The following is a 19,703-nucleotide window of genomic DNA, read 5'->3' on the forward strand; positions in this document are numbered from 1 at the left end:
TTGAGGGTGGGGAGATCTTACTAATCAGTAGAATTCAAGCAAGAATCTTCTCCAAATATTTCTGGAGATTATACCAGGGATTGGAGGTGAAATCTTTCGGTGTCTCTTTTTACATACACACAGCAAAACTCTTTGACGGCAACCAAAGTTTTTCCCCTTGGCATCCATTTTCTTTGCCGTAGAAATGAAGGGCCTGTTTTCTATCTCCACTGTGTTCTGTTCTGTGAAGGATTTGATTCCGGTCTAGAAACATTAACTTCTTAACTGCTAATGTTGTTGCTGCAGGCTATTGAGTTTGTTTTTGTATTTAAGAGAAAGTAGCAAGTCATCTGAAGTGAGGCAATACATACCAAAGTAGTAACAATTGAAGTAACTTGTGATAACAAGTGGTGTTTCAAAGTCAGCTGAAGGGACTTAACCTTATTTTTCAGAGTATAAAATGCTCCGGATTATAAAATGCACCTACCTTTTTTGGTGAGAAAAACAAGAAAAAGAAATCTGCCTCTGCCTCCCAGCAATTTTGCCTCGTTGCAGCAAACAGCAAATAGCCTGCTTTACTTTCATTTTCGTTTTCAGCATAGCTTGATTAGCACAAGGAAAAAAAAATCTGCTCCCAGCAATTTACCTCCTTGCAGCAAGCAGCAGAGCCCTGCGCAAAACAGCTGAGAGCAAAACAGCTGAGAGTTGGGAGGCTGATCCAAACAACTTGTGCTAATTAGGCTGTGCTGAAGCTGAAAGGAGCTGTTTTTTCTTGCTGTTTGCTGCAAGGAGGTAAACTGCTGGGAGGCAGAGGCCAAAGGGTGGGGGCCAGTGGGTGGGCGAGGCTACATTCAGTGCACTTAAATTTTCACCCCCTTTTAGGGGGGAGAAAATGGTGCGTCTTATACTTCGAAAAATATGGTAGGTCAAGGAGTATACAATCTAATTTCAGTAGTACATCTATCCTATTTTTACACTGCAAATCTTAGTCCTGAATTACTCTCTTCTTTCAGTTTTTACAAGATCCAGATGAAGATACTTCCAGTATAAATACAACCAACAGGAAATCAAATGAAAGTCAGGTAACTTTCGCACTTTCACATTGCCGGACATATTATGACGAAGTTTTCACGAATGGGAAGTTACTTTGTAGGCATGAAACCTGATTCTTTTTCTGTGCATAAATCTGCAAAATAATATTTTTTGTTCAATTTTTGTGTCCGCCATCTTTCTTCTAACGTATCTTGATTGTATGGGTTGGGCATGATGTTTAGGTTATCTTAATTGTTTTTAATTCACATTTTCTCTTACCGGTGGTAAGCTGCCTGGAATCTGCCACGAATTAGGTAGCATGTGATACGGTGGAAAATTAATTAACAAAACGCTCTTACAGCAAAAAAAAAAATGCTTTTGGTTATGGATTGACTTTGATCAGAATAAACTGGTCTAATTGTCAATCAGCCTTTAAAATATTAACTTCTTGAGCTTTCTCAAATGAAAAGAACACTTGCCAATGTTCAGCACCAAGTAATATAGATTTAATTCTATTTGAAAAGCGGCTGTGAGATATCTTTCATCTGTTCTTTTCCTCCGTCTGGCCCATTTTGCTACTCGTGAAACAGGCATCCTTGTTTCAGTGAATAGAGCCTGAGTGGCGCAGCAGACTAATGCTACTGTTAAAGGTATTTAGCTTCCAGCTGCCTGCAATTACTGTGAGTTCAATTCTCACCAGGGTCAAGGTTGACTCAGCCTTCCATCCTTTCTAAGTAGGTAAAATGAGGACCCAGTTGTGGGAGCAATAAGCTGACTTTGTATAAAATATACAAAAGTATGAAGGCTATTGCTTAACGCATTGTAAGCCGCCCCGAGTCTCCGGAGAAGGGCGGCATATAAATCAAAAATTAAAAAAATAAAATATAATCAACTTGTGTCTTAGTATTACATATTGCTGTGTATCTCAATATTGCAATACTGAAATACAAGTTGTTCCTTTCTCTATTCCTTACAAAAGGCAATATGTAAGTATGTACAGATCTATACATATGTACAATATATGTATAAGGAACGTGTATTTTAAAAATACAGTATTTTTCGGTGTATAAGACGCACTTCCACCCTCCCCCCCCCAAAGTGGGTGGAAATGTCTGTGTGTCTTATCGAGCAACTGTTGCCGAAGCCCCGCCCACCCACTGGCCCCCACCCTTCAGCCTCTGCCTCCCAGCAATTTGCCTCCTTGCAGCAAACAGCCTGGTCAGCTTCAACACAGCCTGATTTAGCACAAGCAGCTGATCTGCAGTTGGATCATCCTCCCAGAATACTGCCTATCAGCTGTTCCAGGCTGTGGGGATCGCCACCGCTATCATTGCACATCACTGCCGTCACCGCCCATCGGTGCTGCCACCTATCGCTCGCTCCCTCTGCACGCCCCATTTTTGGCCTCATGCACCCCATTTTTGGCCCGTTCCAGGGGATGGGGATAGGTGATGGCGATCCCCACCACCTGGAACAGGCCAAAAATGGGATGCACAGAGGCCAAAAATGGAGCACACGGAAGCCAAAAACAGGACATGCAGAGGCGGTGATGGGCGTCAGTGGCAATGGGTGGCAATGGCAGTGATGGGCGGTGACGAGCCCTGTAGCCTGGAACAGCTGATAGGCTGTATTCTGGGAGGCCGATCCAACCGCCAGTCAGCTGCTCATCCTAAATCAGGCTGTGCTGAAGCTGACCAGGCTGTTTGCTGCAAGGAGGCAAATTGCTAGGGATAGAGGGAGATTTTTTTTTCTTGTTTTCCTCCCCAAAAGCGTCTTATAGTCCGGAGCGTCTTATAGTCCAAAAAATACGGTAGCACTGTTTAGGTAGCCGAGTTCTTTGGTGATTACAGCTCATGAATGTTTGCTGCCATGTATTATTTCACAGCTTCTTTCAAGTATGTGCCCTTTTAATGATGCTATCATGTATCAAGCAGAACAGTCATTTTTTGGGCTTGCAAAATACTTAGATAATATTTGGCAATTGTAGAAATGGCTTTCATAACTTTTTAGACCTTCCGTTTTCCTTCCGTGTACAATGGACAAAACCAGGGCTTGCATCGAACATACTAGCTTTGCAACTCTTAACAGATTACATGGCATCTTTTCCAATACTTAAAAGTGCTTTGCAGTTAGCATGATGTCATCCTGATCACCTCGTACGCTTGTGAAGTCAAAGTTTAGATAGCTTGCTACTCTCTACAGGAATTGCTGCCAGATCCTTGCAAAAATTGAAAAGGCTTTAGAAGAACACATCTGAATTCCAGACTGAAATGCAAGATTTATTCGTTTAGCATGTCTTGCTTGATGGCTTAAGTTTATCAAAAGGCCAGTGAAGTGGTCAGTTTCATTGAGTATCTGAAGCGGAATGTTTTGGCAACTTCTCAAATTTTTTTGAAGGTACATAGCACTGATGGCTAACCTTTTTGCCAGAGGCTTTCTAGGAGCCTGGGGAGGGCAAAAACAGCCTTCCCCAACCCCCTGGAAGCCCTCCGGAAGGCCGGAAACGGCCCATTTACCGACTTCTGGTGGGACTGGAAGGCCCATTTTTCGCTCTCCCCAGGCTCCAGATGCTTTCTAGGAGCCTGGGGAGGGCAAAAACGGCTCCCCCCCCGGAGGCCCTCCGGAGGCCAGAAACAGCCTGTTTCCCGACTTCCGGTGGGCCTGGAAGGCCCAAAAATCAGCTGGCTGGCTGCAGCTGAGGTAGGGCCATGCTTGCGTGCCCACCGATATGGCTCCATGAGTATATAGGAGCAGTGCAGCATCCATATTTATAGTGCCTGTAGCAGAAATAATCTTTACCTTGTGAACTGCATCTTTTTTTAAAACTACAATGAGAAGTAGGGGAAGTAGAGTGAATTGACATGATTTAATTAAAAAGTAAAATATTTTTTGTTTCAGATGGTAGGTGTCGGTGAGGAAACTTCACCAGTCTAAAGAAAGTATTCCTGTTCATATGACTGGCTATCCAATTAAAATACCTTATGCACCAAATGTGAACTGTTCTTTTTTCTTTTAAATAAAAAAATTCTTGGACATCCTTACAACTTAAATTATCAGGGACTTCTGTGTTTCACTGGGGTCACAAAAGCATCTTAAGTTTATTTAAATCCTTTGCAAGGGTTAAGTCCTTTAACTCTTTGGCATGCTAGTAGCGCATAATGTATTCAGAGCATGTATTTTCAGAATGTAAAGATTAGTGTAGACGCTGGATTACAGTCAGCACCTGCAATTCCTTCGGTACACAGCAGTACTATTATCTTGAGATGGCTAAATTCATATATTTTGCGTGTGGCTTGTACATGCATTGAATGGAAACAATCTTTAAAAAAAAAAGAGAAGAAGAAGAAATTGTGTTTCTACTCTTTCAAAGTTTATTTACCCTTAAAAATATCAGAAATAGCAGTTTGAAACTTTCATATATTTTCTTCCCACCCGAACCCCTCTGTATCTTATTTTTCTCCATCACAACGGAATTTTGCCATCAGATGAAAAATAAACAGATGAGATTCTAAAGCAAAAGTCCTGTTTTCCTTCTGCAGAATATCTTTTTCTCTGGTGAAGCAACTCCAGCATGGCAAGTTCTCTTAACTATATTAGCTCTGCTGACCGTTTACTGTTCTCTTGAAGTCACCAAAGTTTTTGTGATGGGAACATAAGCAGAATAAACCCCCTTGTAAACAAGCATGTTGGAGAAACAGTTATAGAGTAAAGAGAGTGGGGGGGAATCCCAATCTTTAACTTGTTGGAACTTGTAATTGTTGGAAAATTAATCTGTAGTTCAGTAATCCTTTTTGGAACTTTGGACTTTGACACTCTGCTGTTGTTTTTCTTTCGATAGTCAAATTATGCCACTTGTCCTTATTCGCACTTGCTGATCCCTACACCAGAGAAAGATGAAGAACTTGAGAATGCAAACTTCACAACTTCTAAGCATCAGAGGCTGGTTTCGGCTAAGGAGACACCATTGCCTGTTTTGGGGTAAGTTTCTCACCATTTTGATACATTCTGTGTGTTTTTTTTCCCCCTTGTTATTAAACTGCTTAATGCAGGTGATGAAAAACTGAGCATTTTTACTTTTCATTTTGGGTTGGCATTACGAGAGTGAGCAGGAAGTACATTTTTCACGAGGCTTTGGGGGGATCGTAAGCTTTTAAATGACTTTAAAAGACTATCTGGTGGCTTGTAAACTGATTTTGTTTGCCTCTTGAGAATCCATGGCCAATTTTGCTTCCATTCCAGCAATTGGCTGCACCGTCTCAAATTTCTATGAGATGCTGAAGGGGAGATTCAGAAATGGTGGGAAGTTTAATCCAGCTCTGTTTTGTCTTTCCTTTTTTTTTTTTTGGTAGTTGGGCAAATAGAGATGAACTATGGCAAAACATGCTCAATAAGGAACAGAAGTACGCAAGAGATAAACTTTATATGGAAAAGCATCCGCTCTTGGAACCTAAAATGCGAGTAATTCTCCTAGATTGGCTAATGGAGGTGAGGCATGGTTTTGCTCATGCAAACATACGAGACTGATATAATTGTCTCTTTTGGGCTTTTTTCAAGGTCTATCATTCTCGCCATATAGTTTTATCCGTGGGGCTTGCTACCTTGTTTAGTTCCCCTTAGTTTGAAAGGTGCATCTAATTAAACCCTTCAGCTGATCAACCTCTTGAGGTGGTTCATTGAACCACAAGCATTTCTTATATGAAACTAGTAACACTATAAATTAGACAAATTCACCTTGATCATTTTAAAGACCTGCAGACTTCCAACACCAAAGAATTCTCCAACAAGCCATGGGAATTCTGGGAGTTGAAGTCCACAAGTCTTAAAGGGGCCACGGTTGCTATAAATGATCATCTCAACAATAATATCATACTCAAGGCTGATTTTTTGCTGGTGGCTAACCATTTCCATGCAGTGGCTCAGTGGCTAAAACGCTGAGCTTGTGGATCGAGCTTGTCGGTAGTTCAACGGTTCGAATCCCTAGTGCCGCATAATGGGGTGAGCTCCCGTTACTTGTCCCAGCTTCTGCCAACCTAGCAGTTCGAAAGCAGGTAAAAAATGCAAGTAGAAAAATAGGGACCACCTTTGGTGGGGAGGTAACAGCGTTCCGTGCATCTTTGGCGTTTCGTCATGCCGGCCACATGACCACAGAGACGTCTTCGGACAGCGTTGGCTCTTTGGCTTTGAAACAGAGATGAGCACCGCCCCCTAGAGTCGGGAACGATTAGCACATATGTGTGAGGGGAACCTTTACCTTTATCTAACCATTTCTAATTACCACTTTGTGTTCAATCCTTACGTGGATGACTCTCGTAACATCCCGTGGTCACTATTTGCACCCCATCGGCTTGCAACAAGCAGAATTAATGGAGAAAGAAACACAGAAGTAAAAAAAAAAAATCACAATTTGCGATCACATGATTTTTCTCTTAATGACTGTGATTCTGGGTAGTGGAGTTGCCGGTCCCAATTGTCGCTAAGCAAGGACTCCCTGTATTTCTTTATTTAACTCTGAAAAAAGATAGGCAAGGAACTTTACTATAAAGAATAAATAGCTGCTGGGTTGCAAGAATGTATTTGTGTTACAGAGAAGGCAAGTGTAGATTTAATTTGCTGTCTTAACATGCATTCCTGTGGATTTCTAACCATGGCAGAGTGATGTCAACGTTGTTCATTTGTGTGTTGCAGGTTTGTGAGGTCCACAGACTTCACAGAGAGACGTTTTATTTAGCTCAGGATTTCTTCGATCGGTTCATGGCAACACAACAGAACGTTGTCAAGACTCTCCTTCAGCTGATTGGGATATCGTCTTTATTTATTGCTGCTAAACTGGAGGTAAAGTCTCGCTCCAGGGTGCTTGAGCCATGCTGTAGAGCAGAGGTCTCTAACCTTTCGGACCTCAGGGACCACTAAATTTCATAATTTTAAATCCCACGGACCACTAATATGATCTGCCTAATGACCAGCTGGGTGGGCGTGGCTAGGTGGTCATGTGACTGGGTGGGTGTGGCCGCCTCCTCGCCCGGGCTCCTTAGGGCCCCAACAGGAATCAGTTGTTGGAGCTAAGCAGCCACCATGAGAAAGAGTTGGCAAAACAGCTCAGTTCAAACTGGATGTGACTGAGAAGGAGGCTCAGCAGAAGCACCTCACTGAGGACTAGGAGCATAGGCTTTCCAAGTAGAGGGAACACCTGCGGGAATGCAAGGCCAGGTACGGGCGCCTGGAGGCTCAGCGGGCTGAGATGGTCAGCCAGTTCCTGGCCATGAGGCAGTCCCACTGGAACAAGGTCCTCTGGCTCTTCACCACCAATGGTGCTTCCCTCCAGCCTTCACCCAAAGCCCCACACCAGGAGCCTGAAGCAGACCCCAAGTCAGAATTTCTGCCCCCCTCCGACCCACACAAAAAGACCCTGAAGGGGGAGACTCTCTGCAGCAACACAAACGTTCATTGCACGTGTCCATCCCAGCGGCCATAGTTTGAGGACCCCTGATTTAGTGCAATATTAAAAAGGCAAATAATTTTTCTGCGGACCACCAGTTGGTGACCACTGTTGTAGAGCAGTGTTTTTCAAACTGGCAAGGATAAAACTGGATGGACTTCAATTCCCAGAGTTCCCCGAGGAGAAGAAAAGGTAGAAAATACAACCAGTTGAAGAAACCTGCAGGAAAAGAGCAGTGCTGTTTTTTGGTTTAATGGCTTGTTTAACAAAAAAAAAAAAAAAAAAGATGTTTCTTGGCTGGCTTTAAGACATTTTTATATCTGGCAAAACCCAGGTTATATAAAGTTGCGATTCTGTGCTATTTGTCATTACGGTTGGCTTTAATTGATGACAGCTCAGAAAAAGTCCTCTTAATGGTAAAATGCTAGGGACAGGGTGGCTCAGTGGCTAAGACGCTGAGCTTGTCAATTGAAAGGTCGACAGTTCAGCGGTTCGAATTCCTAGTGCCACGTAACAGGGTGAGCTTGCCTTACTTGTCCCAGCTTCTGCCAACCTAGCAGTTCGAAAGCAGGTAAAAAAGGCAAGTAGAAAAACAGGGACCACCTTTGGTGGGAAGGTAACAGCGTTCCATGCGTCTTTGGCATTGAATCATGCCGGCCACATGACCACGGAGACGTCTTCGGACAGCGCTGGCTCTTCGGCTTTGAAACGGAGATGAGCACCGCCCCCTAGAGTCGGGAACGACTAGCACACATGTGCAAGGGGAACCTTTACCTTTTTAATGTTAAAATAGTTTCATTATACAAAATGTAAATCCGTGAGAGTTAGTCGTCTGGCTTGCTGTCTTTTCAGACGACCGAATGGGCCAGTGTATTGATTCTCTTCTCTGTTGCAGGAGATCTACCCGCCAAAGCTTCATCAGTTCGCCTACGTCACTGATGGTGCTTGCACAGAAGACGACATTATTAGCATGGAACTCATTATTATGAAGGTTGGTAGGACTAGATGTGCGCTTTTGAAAGAAATGAAGAAAAGCAACTGTACCGATAGAATATTTTGTAGCTCAGGTTGAACTGTGGGATCCTTGGTGCTCTCTGAGCTTGGCTGCTTTCTTGGAGACATTTCATTACCCAGCTAGGTAACATCATCAGTGCTAGAAAGGAGTGGGGTTTGCAGAGTGAAGGAGGACGACTATGGGATCCTTGATGCTCTCTGAGCTTGGCTACTTTTTAAAAAAAATTTATTTATATGCCGCCCTTCTCTGGAGACTCAGGGCGGCTTACAATGCGTTAAGCAATAGCCTTCATTCTTTTGTATATTTATACAAAGTCAGCTTATTGCCCCCACAAACTGGGTCCTCAATTTACCTACCTTAGAAAGGATGGAAGGCTGAGTCAACCTTGAGCCTGACGAGATTCGAACTTACTAATTGCAGACAGCTGGAGTTAAATTACAATGCATTAGTCTGCTGAGCTATCCAGGCTTTCTTGCAGACATTTCATTACCCAGCTAGGTAACATCATCAGTGTTAGGGTTTGCTCTTATTTTTACAGTATATACTAGTGGCTTACCCTGTCAGTGTTGGTGCAACTGTGCAAAGATAATTTGTTTCGAAAAGTTTTATCCCGCAACACAGAAAGAATGAGAACACTCACTCCAAAGAATTGCTTTCAAGGTTGCCTCTCCAAATTCCGCCTCTACATACATGCACATTCCACCTTAATGTGCGGCCCACCTGAGCTCCATTTTCACTGGCAGAGGGTGGCAGGCAGGGGTGGGCTGCTGGGGGTTCTCGGGTTCAGGAGAACCTCTGGCTAAGATTCTGTGCAGTTCAGAGAATCCCCAAATCCCACTCCTGGCTGGCCCTGCCCACCCCACCCCGCCTCTCCCAGGTGTCCCCACGTGGCCTTTTTTGGATGCAGGCAAGTGCCAGACATGTGTGGAGGCTCAGGGAGGGCAAACAACTTCTGGAAACCAGAAGTTCCAGAAGGCCAAAAATGGGCCTGTTTCTGGCCTCCAGAGGGCTTTTGGAGCCTGGGGAGGCCGATTTTGCCCTCCCGGAAGCTTGAGGAAAGCCTCCAGAAACCGGGGAGGGCAAAAACGCGCCCCCCCACCATGGTGCAGGAGGCTGACTAGGCCACACCCACTATGGCCACGCCCACTCAGCAGCCGGGCAGAGAACCCCTTGCTAAAATTTTTGAAGCCACCCCTGGTTGCAGGAAGCCATACCAGCAAAAAAACAGAGCTTGGGAGCCCATTTTCACTGGCAGAGCACTTGGGCCACCACAGCCCCCCCCAACATGAGTGATGCCCACCATAGCCATGCCCACTCCAGCCCCCCCCCCAAGGTCAAACACAACCCTGATGCGGCCCTCAGTGAAATCGAGTTTGACACCCCCGATAGAGAGCGTGTCCACCTTGCCCCAGCATATCTTTTCTTCTTCTTCTTCCAGGCGCTGAATTGGAACCTGAGTCCCCTGACGATGGTGTCCTGGCTAAATATATACATGCAGGTCGCATATCTAAATGAGATTTGTGAGATGCTGCTGCCCCAGTACTCTCAAGAGATATTCGTGCAAGTAGCAGAGGTAACGATAGAATCTACCTGCAACAGGTTTTCCTCTCTCAGCCTGAAAGTGGTCTTTTGATTGTTGACATTCTTCTTTTCTCAGCTTTTGGACCTGTGTGTCCTTGATGTGGGCTGTTTGGAGTACACGTACGGGGTCCTGGCTGCTTCAGCGTTGTATCATTTCTCCTCTCGCGAGTTGATGCAGCAAGTTTCCGGTAAGGCTTTGCGTAAAATTATCTAGGGTAGGGTAGGGTAGGGTAGGGTAGGGTAGGGTAGGGTAGGGTAGGGTAGAGTAGAATAGAATAGAATAGAATAGAATAGAATAGAACAGAACAGAACAGAACAGAACAGAACAGAACAGAACAGAACAGAACAGAACACAATTGAATTCTTTATTGGCCAAGTGTGATTGGACACACAAGGAATTTGCCTTAGGTGCATATGCTCTCGGTGTACATAAGGAGAATAAAATACATTCTTCAAGAATAAAAAGATACAACACTTAGTGATAGTCAAGGTTACTAATAAGCTATCAAATCGTACTAGGAAACAAATAAAAATGATATAAATTGAAAGATACAAGCAAAATGGTTATAGTCATAAGTGGGAAGAGATAGATACTAGTAAGGAAGAGAAGAATAATAGTAATACAATCTTAGTAATAGTAATACAGTCTTAGTAAATTAAATAGTAAATTATCTGACAGTGTTGTGGGAATTATTTGTTTAGCAGAGTGGTGGCGTTCGAGGAAAAACTGTCCTTGTGTCTAGTTGTTCTGGCGTGCAGTGCTCTATAGCGTCGTTTTGAGGGTAGAAATTGAAACAATTTATGTCCAGGATGTGAGGGGTCTGTAGATATTTTCACAGCATGTAAATAATAAAATTATCTACTTTCAGGACTGGGAAGTAAAAGCAGTATAGAAGATGCAGGAATTTAGTTTCTGGGTTGTTGTTTTTTTCCAGGATATGAACTGAGTGACATTGAGAAGTGTGTGAAATGGATGGTCCCCTTTGCGATGGCTATCAAGGAAGTGGGGAGTTCGGTGCTGAAGCACTTCAGAGGAGTCCCTGCCGAAGATTTGCACAATATACAAACGCACATAAACAGCTTCGACTTGCTGGTAAGTTAACACGGAACCAGAAAAGATTGTTAACCTTGTTAATTACTGGTAGGTCCTCAACTTATTAACCATTTGGAAGTTACAATGGTGCTTACAACTGATAAAAGTAGTCATTCCCAACTCTAGGGGGCAGTGCTCATCTCCGTTTCTAAGCCGAAGAGCCAGCACTGTCCAAAGACGTCTCCGTGGTCATGTGGCTGGCATGACTCAACGCCAATGGCGCACGGAACGCTGTTCCCTTCCCACCAAAGGTGGTCCCTATTTTCCTACTTGCATTTTTTACGTGCTTTCAAACTGCTAGGTTGGCAGAAGCTGGGACAAGTAATGGGAGCTCACCCCGTTACGCGGTGCTAGGGATTCAAACCGCTGACCTGCCGACCTTTCGATCGACAAGCTCGGTGTCTTAGCCACTGAGCCACCGCGTCCCTTAGACCCTCTGGTCTAAGAGTATAAAAATAAATTGAATTGGTTGCCTCCTAAGACTCTTAAGATCCCTTTCACAGTTACTGCTTCTGTAAGCTTCTTAGATGAGAAGCGAAATGTCTTCAAGGAAAAACCAGAAAGTCCAGTTGCGTCCTGGGCTGGCTTGAGTTAAATTTTAAATTGATTTTAAATTGGGTTGTTTTAATTTACGGCCGAAATATTTAATTATTTTAATACTGTTTTTTAAATTTTGTATGCTCTGTTTTTTACTTTGGCTGTTCACCACCCTGAGTCCTATTTGGAGAAGGGCGGTATAGAAATGGAATGAATGAATGAATGAATGAATGAATGAATGAATGAATGAATGAATGAATAAATAAATAAATAAATTAGCACTACCTTTTTATTTGTATAGGTAAAGCAGGGCTGCTTTGCACATCTCATAGCTGTACAATCGATCGGTGGACTTGAATGACTGAGTAATGGTTCCCTTTTTGGTATTCTTCTCTTCCAGGACAAAGCTCGATCCAAACAAGCTATGTTAGCTGAGAAGAACAGGTGTTCCCCTTTGCCGGCAGGTGTGCTCACCCCACCTCAGAGTAGCAAGAAACTCTCTCGGACCTCGAAATAGCTAAGGCTATGGAAGCTGCTCCTTCTCCTAATTGGCTGCTTTTAAAAAACACACACACACACAACTCCCTTCTCCTATATTTTTATTTTCACAAGTCTGCATTTTTGCGTGATGCTGCCAATAATGGGGGGGAAATCCTTTATGTATTTTTATGGAAGAAATCGACCAGATTTGAAAACTGGTTTTTCTTTTCTTTTTTAATGGAATGCCTGTCTTTAAATGAACTCTTCGAATATATACCAGCCGCCTCAAACGGGGGGATGTGCTTGGATTGCTGCTAAGGAAAGAGTTATTTTTGATGTGCTGATCGAAGTAAAAAAAAATAAAAGAGGTTTTGCCGTCTGGTGTTGAGAAGCCCAACAATGCGCTGGTTGCAGTTTGCCATGGAAGGCAAGCCTCTCTGCAGATTTAAGTTTACAGCCTGATTTTTTTTTAAAAAAAAAAAATCATTTGTAAATGCTCTTATGTATCTCTAATTTTTTTTTTTTTTAAATAAAGTGTGGTCTTTGGTAATGGCACTTTGTATTAATGTCTGTTGTGACCCAGGACCAAGTAGGTAGTACTTCTGGCTTCCCCATGCTGGTCAGGAGGTCGCAAAAGGAGATACTGCAACCGTCATAAATATGAACCAGTTGCCAAGTGTCTGAATTTTTGATCACGTGACTATAGGGAATGCTACAAAGGTCGGGTAAGTCGCTGGCATATACAGCTAGTTCTTGACTTACAACAGTTCACTTAGTGAGCTTCAAAGTTCATTCAAAGTTACAACGGTACTGAAATTCAGACGGTTGGCAACTGACTCATATTATGACAGTTGCAGTGTCCTGGAATCATCTTTTGGGACCCCTCTTGAGAACCAAAATCCAGCAGGGAGGCCAGATTAACTGAAGGACCCTGTTACCAGTGGTGGGTTCCTCCCGGTTCGGTCCGGTTCTCCCAAGCCGGTAGTGGTGACGATATGACATCACCGAACCGGTTCTGCCCCCACCCCCCGCATTATTCTTACCTTTTATTTGGCCCCACCCCAACTTAACAACTTAACCCCAACTTAACAACTGCAGTGATTCACTTAACGCCTGTGACGTCAAAGGTCGTAAAATGGGACAAAACTCGCTTAACAACAGAAATGGACTCCCTTGTGGTTAAATTCGAGGACTACCTGTAATTCGTCTGGCCCCAAAGGATTTTTTTGTTTTTTAAGCTGTGCAACTTCTCAACTTTCTAGTGGATGTCAAGTTAGGAGAATTTGTAGGTTTAGATTTGGTTCGTGTTGTGCAGGGAAGCAGCTGGAGTTTCTGATCTGCGGAAAAAAGGAGACGGTGGTGGAACTAAGTATAGCCTTGGCTGAGAATCGAACTGCTCGCTCGCCGCTGTGAACGTCAGGAGCGGCAGAAGCCAAAGCGCTTCCATGTCTTTTGAAAAGGTGAGAAGCGGCCCCAGCTGCTTTCTAGAAAAAGGCTTGCAGAGTTGTGTGTTGTCTCACGGTTGAACAACTCCGGGTCATGTCAACAAGTTCCGCATATTTCAAGTCAAAAGTGTTTTGGGGGGTTTTAAGGTTTCTACGCCGCGTTGTTAGATCGATGTTAACTTCCAGCAGTTTTTTCAGAGAGGGCAGAGTGAAGGTTATTTTTATAGATTCCATGCAAAGCTCTTATTATAAAGCAAAGGCGATAAAATAGCCCAGAGCTGATGCCTTGCCTTGTATACATACGCTTAAGCTTATGGGGATCGGTGGCCATCAGCCGGCATTTGTCAATGTTCTTTTTTTTTTATTATTTGATTTATATGCCGCCCTTCTCCAGAGACTCAGGGCGGCTTACAGTGCATTAAGCAATAGCCTTCATACTTTTGTATATTTATACAAAGTCAGCTTATTGCCCCCACAAACTGGGTCCTCATTTCACCTACCTTAGAAAGGATGGAAGGCTGAGTCAACTTTGAGCCTTGGCGAGATTCGAACCTGCAGTAATTGCAGGCAGCTGTTCTTAATAACAGGGTGCTTTAGACCACTGTACTACCAACAGAAGAATACCCTTCTGAAGAATAGTAGTTAGTGCCCAGACAATCCAATAGTAGGTAGTAGTAGAATAGTAGCCCAGACAATCCAGTAGTAGGTAGTAGACTATTACCCAGACAATCCAGAAGTAGTAGTAGAATAGTAGACCCAGACAATCCAGCACTAGGTAGTAGACTATTACCCAGACAATCCAGTAGTAGGTAGTAGACTACTACACAGACAATCCAGTAGTAAGTAATAGTAGAATAGTAGACCCAGACAATCCAGGACTAGGTAGTAGACTACTACACAGACAATCCGACAATCCAGTAGTAGGTAGTAGACTACTACACAGACAATCTAATAGTAGGTAGTAGTAGAATAGTAGACCCAGACAATCCAGTAGTAAGCAGTAGACTACTACCCAGACAGGTGGACAGGAGCTGGAGCAAGTAACGGGAGCTCATCCCCGTTGTGCAGAGCGCTGGTCTCGAACCCGAGCTATCAGCTCTCCAGGTGACAAGCTCAATTGAGCCATCGCGCTCCCTATGCATGGCGTATAGCCATGCTGGGCACATGACCACAGAAATTTGTCTTCGGGCAAGGCTGGTTCCCTCGGCCAAGAAACGGAGATGAACACTGTGCCCTATAATCAGACATGACTGACAGGGATACCTTTACCCTTTAGAACAAGGGTGTCAAACTTGATTTCATTGAGGGCTGCATCAGGGTTGTGTTTGACCTTGGGGGGGGGGCAGGGTGAGCGTGGCCAGCTCCACGTCACTCATGTCGGTGGTGGCCCGAGCACTCTGCCAGTGAAAACGGACTCCCGAGCTCCGTTTTTGGCTGCGATGGCTTCCTACAACCTTCTGCCAGCGAAAATGGAGCTCGAGTTCCATTTTTTGTTGGCAAAGGCACTGCGGGCTGGTCCTTTGCTGTTTCCAGGGTGGCCCAACGGGCGAGAACTAAGCACCCTGCAGGCCGGCTCCAGCTCCGGCTCCAGCTCCCGGGCCTTGAGTTCGACACCCCTGCTTTAGAATGCAAAGAAGAACCTTTTCCAGATTAATTAAAGGACAGCAGAGAAAGTTAGAAACCACAGAATGAGATTGACGGCGTGCTTCATTTGTTACCCGTCGTAAGATTCTGATTCCATCTCTTCCTCCGCCCCCCCACAGCACCGTGAAAGCTCGCGCAAGCTAGCTTCTTGCCATACATTCACAAGGATTTCACTAAAATATTTCTTGTTTTCTCAAGTTTACATCTCCCAGCCTTTCACGGTTGCTATGAGGCAGTCTGCCCGAGAGATGAAAATAAATCTGTGTCATTTTTATTTCTCTCTCTCTCCTCCCCCCCCTCCAACCTCTTATGTGTGAAGTTCATTTCCGCTTATTTCTCCCACACATATATCTACGGTTACGCTGGCTTTGTAAACTGCTTGCGTTCTTCTAATGCTCTTTCTGTGAACGGATACATATGCAGGAAACTCTGTTCTTGAGAGACCATATGCTCAGGTCTGTCAGCTTAAAATACCCACGCCAAGTGATGCTTTTATTCCAAGAAACGTCGCCTTTGTCACCATCTATCTTGCGAGGTTAATTAATCGGGCCTTAAAATACTGAAAGTGATAGGCAGGAGCGAGAAGCTTCCAACTTGTCCAAGTTTCTGGCTCCTGAAATGCTTTACTTTCCTTCCAACTGCAAGATGTTTGCTGCCCGGTTTGACTGCCGTTTTTTTCTTTGATACGACAGGACTGAAAATCAATTTTTAGCCGCGCTGGTATAAAAATGGGCAGGGTTCAAAGATGGCGGCAAGGCAGAGTTCACCGCTGGGGAGGGGCGTCTCCTTCACTGGCCTCGTTTTGGTGAGGCCAGAAGTCTCCTGGAGTGGTGCTTTCGCCAGGGGTGAAATCTACTTACCTTCCCAACCAGTTTGGAAGTGCACACGATGTGCACGTGTCACATTCACGCACAGACCCTTTGCGCATGCACAAACCTTTCTGTGCGTGCGCAGAGGGTAAAAACAGGTTACTTCCTGGTTAAAACCAGGAAGTAACGACGACCAGGTGGATGGGCAGAGCGTCGCGCCACCATCACTACCGGTTCTCCAAAACACCGGCTGCATCGTGGGGAAGGCGAGAAAGGTCGTAAGTGTGAAAAATGATCATAAGTCCCTTTTTTTCCCAGTGCTGTTGTAAGTTTGAACGGTCACTAAATGTACTGTTGTAAGTCGAGGACTACTACTCCTTTTATTTACCCTACAACAGGGGTGTCAAACTCGATTTCATTGAGGGCCGCATCAGGATTGTGTTTGACCTTGAGAGGGCCAGGGGTGGGCGTGGCCAGGGTGGGCGTGGCCTTGTGTCGGTGGCGCCGGGGGTGGCCCAAGCGGTCTGCCAGTGAAAATGGGCTCCTGGGCCCCGTGTTCAGCCACGCCGGCCTCCTGCAGCCCTCTGCCAATAAAAATAGCTCGGAGGGCCACACGTGCCCCCTCCCCGAGCTCTGTTTTCGCTGGCAGAGAGCTGCAGGAGGCCGTCGAGGCTGAAAACGGATCCTGGGATGGCTGCGCGCGGCCCTCCCGAGCTCTATTTTCACTGGCAGAGGCACCATTTTCTGTTTCCACGGTGGCCCTGCAGGCCAGATCTAAGCACCCCGCAGGCCTGATCCGGCTCGCGGGCCTTGAATTTGATACCCGTGCCCTACAACAATAAACCTGTGAAGTGAGCTGAGCTGAGAGAAAGGGACTAACCTAAAGTTACTCAATAGGCTTTCATGCCTAGGTGGGACTAGAACTTACAATCACCTGGTTTCTAGTCTGCTGCCTTAACCACTCTAGAACATCCCATTCATACGGCTTTCCAGCGGTTGCTGAGCCACTGGCTTTTCCTGAAAGCTGTTGGGTATCGCTTGCAGAGCCTTCAGTCTCAGTGTTACTGAACTGGCGTTATTGCATTCTTTTTTTATATTATTATTATTATTATTTACTTTATTCATTAAACATGAAACTCAGTCAACTGAACATTCAAAAATGCATCACAAATACCATTAACTGGTGCTAATGGTTGATACGGGTTGCTGCCAGCGTCCTAGGTATCAACCAAGTACCTTCTTAAGATGTACGATTTTCCGAGTAGCGCAGTTTTTTGCAGTTCCACTGGTGTTATTGCAGAAAGCTGCAATTTGCTGATATATCTTATAAAATTCTTGGACATGGTACCAAGTGCCCCAATGACAATGGGTCTCACTGTTGCATGTTTCATCCATAGCCATGTAGTTTCGATGGTCAGGTTGTGATATTTCATGATGTTTTACAGTTTTCTTTCTTTGACTCTGGCATCTCCTGGTACTGTGATGTCAATAAATTATACGTTTCGGTTTTCGACAACTGTGATATCTGGCGTGTTGTGTTCCAAGTGACGATCTGTCTGTGTTTGGAAGTCCCACATTCTCTATAACTTTTTCCACTTTATGTTCCTATGACTTTTTGGATCCAGGAAAGTCATATTTTTTACATAATGACCAGTGGATTAATTTAGCAACTCGGTCATGTCTAGCTTTGTAATCAGTTTGTGCAATTTTGCTGCATTCACATATTAAATGTGAAACAGTTTCGACTTTGTTGTTGCAAAGTCGGCAGTTTGGGTTGTCGGTGGATTTTTGTATCTTTGCTTTCATCATCATCATCATCATTATTGGTTAATCTTTAGTGAGATTCACAGCCTTTAAGGCTGTTTAATAGCTCAGCAGCTCGAGTCCTAACCAAGGACCTAGGAACTGTTAAGGTATCGTCGGAGGATGTAAGCTGTTCTGAGTAAGGTGTTTTTTTTGTAGAGTCAAAATGTTCAAGTCCGGTAAATTTAGAATTTCTAAATAGCTGGGTAGCCCTTTGGGTATTGCTCCAAGGGCTCCAATTACAATCGGGACAACACACGATTTCATTTTCCACAGTCGCTCAACTTCAATTTGCAAATCCCGGTACCTTGTGATTTTTTCTTGCTGCTTATCTTCAATCTGGGCATCACCAGATATTGCAACGTCAATGAACCATACTTTTTTCTTTTCAACTATTGTTATGTCAGGTGTGTTGTGGACCAAGTGCCTGTCAGTCTGAATCCTAAAGTCCCACAAGATCTTGAGTTTCTCATTCTCTAAAACTTTCTCAACCTGATGTTCCCAGTGGTTTTTGCTGTACTCAAATCCAAACTTCTGGCACAATTTCCAGTGATGATGATGATGATGATAGGGTTGTTTTATTTTATACTGAATATCCGTTCCCTTCCTGCAGTCTGTTAGGCATGAGGGCAAGCAGCCTCATCAACTAATATAGCTTGGGGAAGTGTGAACCTCATCTGTTTTCTGCTTGCTTTATTTCCGCACCTACCAGGAAATATTTGCATTTTTGCCTAATATTAAGGGTAAATTTGAATAATGGCTGGATTGTATGTTTTCCGCAAGGACTGATTGACACATTGTACTAATCCTAGCACAGTTGGGGAGCAGCACCTATTGTGTGAAAGCAATCATTGAGTGATTTCCCCCCCCACCACCCCTCTCAAGAATACAAGAATACTTGAAATTTGCCCAATATTTAGCAATACCTAATACAGCTTGTCTCCTCTGGTAACTTCTAGGTGTGGCATTAAAATTTCCATATTTCGCAATGTCTCTTCTCCATTCCTTCTTTTTCTAAATTGCCAACAAAACTACTAGAAGTAGACAGGTTTGAAAAGAAATATGTGGGAGATCGAAATCTGGTATTTAAAATTCATTCTTGGGGGGAAAAAAGCTTGTAGATTGTTTTGTTTTTTTAAAAAATATATTTTTTATTAAACATTTTTTAAAAAAACAAAAAAGGAATCCTTAACAATTTTTTTCTTTCCAACAAATTCACATCGGTAAAACATGTCTTACTTATCCATTTTTTCTCCCTTATTTCAATATAACCTTTATACCTATAATTCCAATATTAATTTATTTACATATATACATATAATTAACGGTGTACACAATTTCATTTCTACAATTTCTGTTTCCTCTTGTTTATTATTACATTTCTGCTCCTATATCTTCCATTATTTGATTTTTCCTTGCCCTTTATCTCTCTCCTCTAGCCGTTCGTACCATTTCTCCCACGCTATATAATATTCTGTCTCCTCTTTTTCTTGTATCTCCTTTGTAAGTTTGTCCATTTCTGCACATTCCAAAACTTTTCTGATCAAATTATCTTTGGTTGGTATATGATTGTTTTTCCAATTCTGTGCGTAAATTATTCTTGCTGCTGTAGATTGTAGATTGTTTTCTTACTTAGTTCTACACCTTTTGGAATGTGGCTCTGTGCTAGGTTTCACGGGCTGATCCCTGGGATTTGGGGGTCAATTTTTTTTTTATTTTTTTTTGCAGAAGATGGTTTAATACGGGAGGTCTCCAAACTTGGCACCTTTAAGCCTTGTGGACTTCAACTCCCAGAATTCCTCAGCCAGCCATGTTGTTGAGTTGAAGTCCGCAAGTATTAAAAGTTGCT

General features: G+C 43.7%; 1 protein-coding gene across 1 annotated transcript in view; it reads left to right on the plus strand.

Moving 5' to 3' along the window:
* The window catches only part of CCNE1 (cyclin E1), a 17,765-nt gene extending 5,057 nt beyond the window's left edge, over positions 1 to 12,708 (plus strand). Inside the window, exons 4-12 of the mRNA XM_034425732.3 lie at positions 993 to 1,061; positions 4,850 to 4,989; positions 5,361 to 5,496; positions 6,697 to 6,843; positions 8,343 to 8,438; positions 9,901 to 10,035; positions 10,120 to 10,231; positions 10,979 to 11,136; positions 12,074 to 12,708. Of these exons, the coding sequence (XP_034281623.2) occupies positions 993 to 1,061; positions 4,850 to 4,989; positions 5,361 to 5,496; positions 6,697 to 6,843; positions 8,343 to 8,438; positions 9,901 to 10,035; positions 10,120 to 10,231; positions 10,979 to 11,136; positions 12,074 to 12,190 (1,110 nt within the window). The 3' untranslated portion in view covers positions 12,191 to 12,708. The remainder of the gene's footprint in view (positions 1 to 992; positions 1,062 to 4,849; positions 4,990 to 5,360; positions 5,497 to 6,696; positions 6,844 to 8,342; positions 8,439 to 9,900; positions 10,036 to 10,119; positions 10,232 to 10,978; positions 11,137 to 12,073) is intronic.
* The last annotated feature ends 6,995 nt before the right edge of the window (positions 12,709 to 19,703 follow it).

This window comes from Pantherophis guttatus, chromosome 11 (assembly GCF_059756535.1).
Source record: "Pantherophis guttatus breed Tessera chromosome 11, ASM5975653v1, whole genome shotgun sequence".
Taxonomy (NCBI): Eukaryota; Metazoa; Chordata; class Lepidosauria; order Squamata; family Colubridae; genus Pantherophis; species Pantherophis guttatus.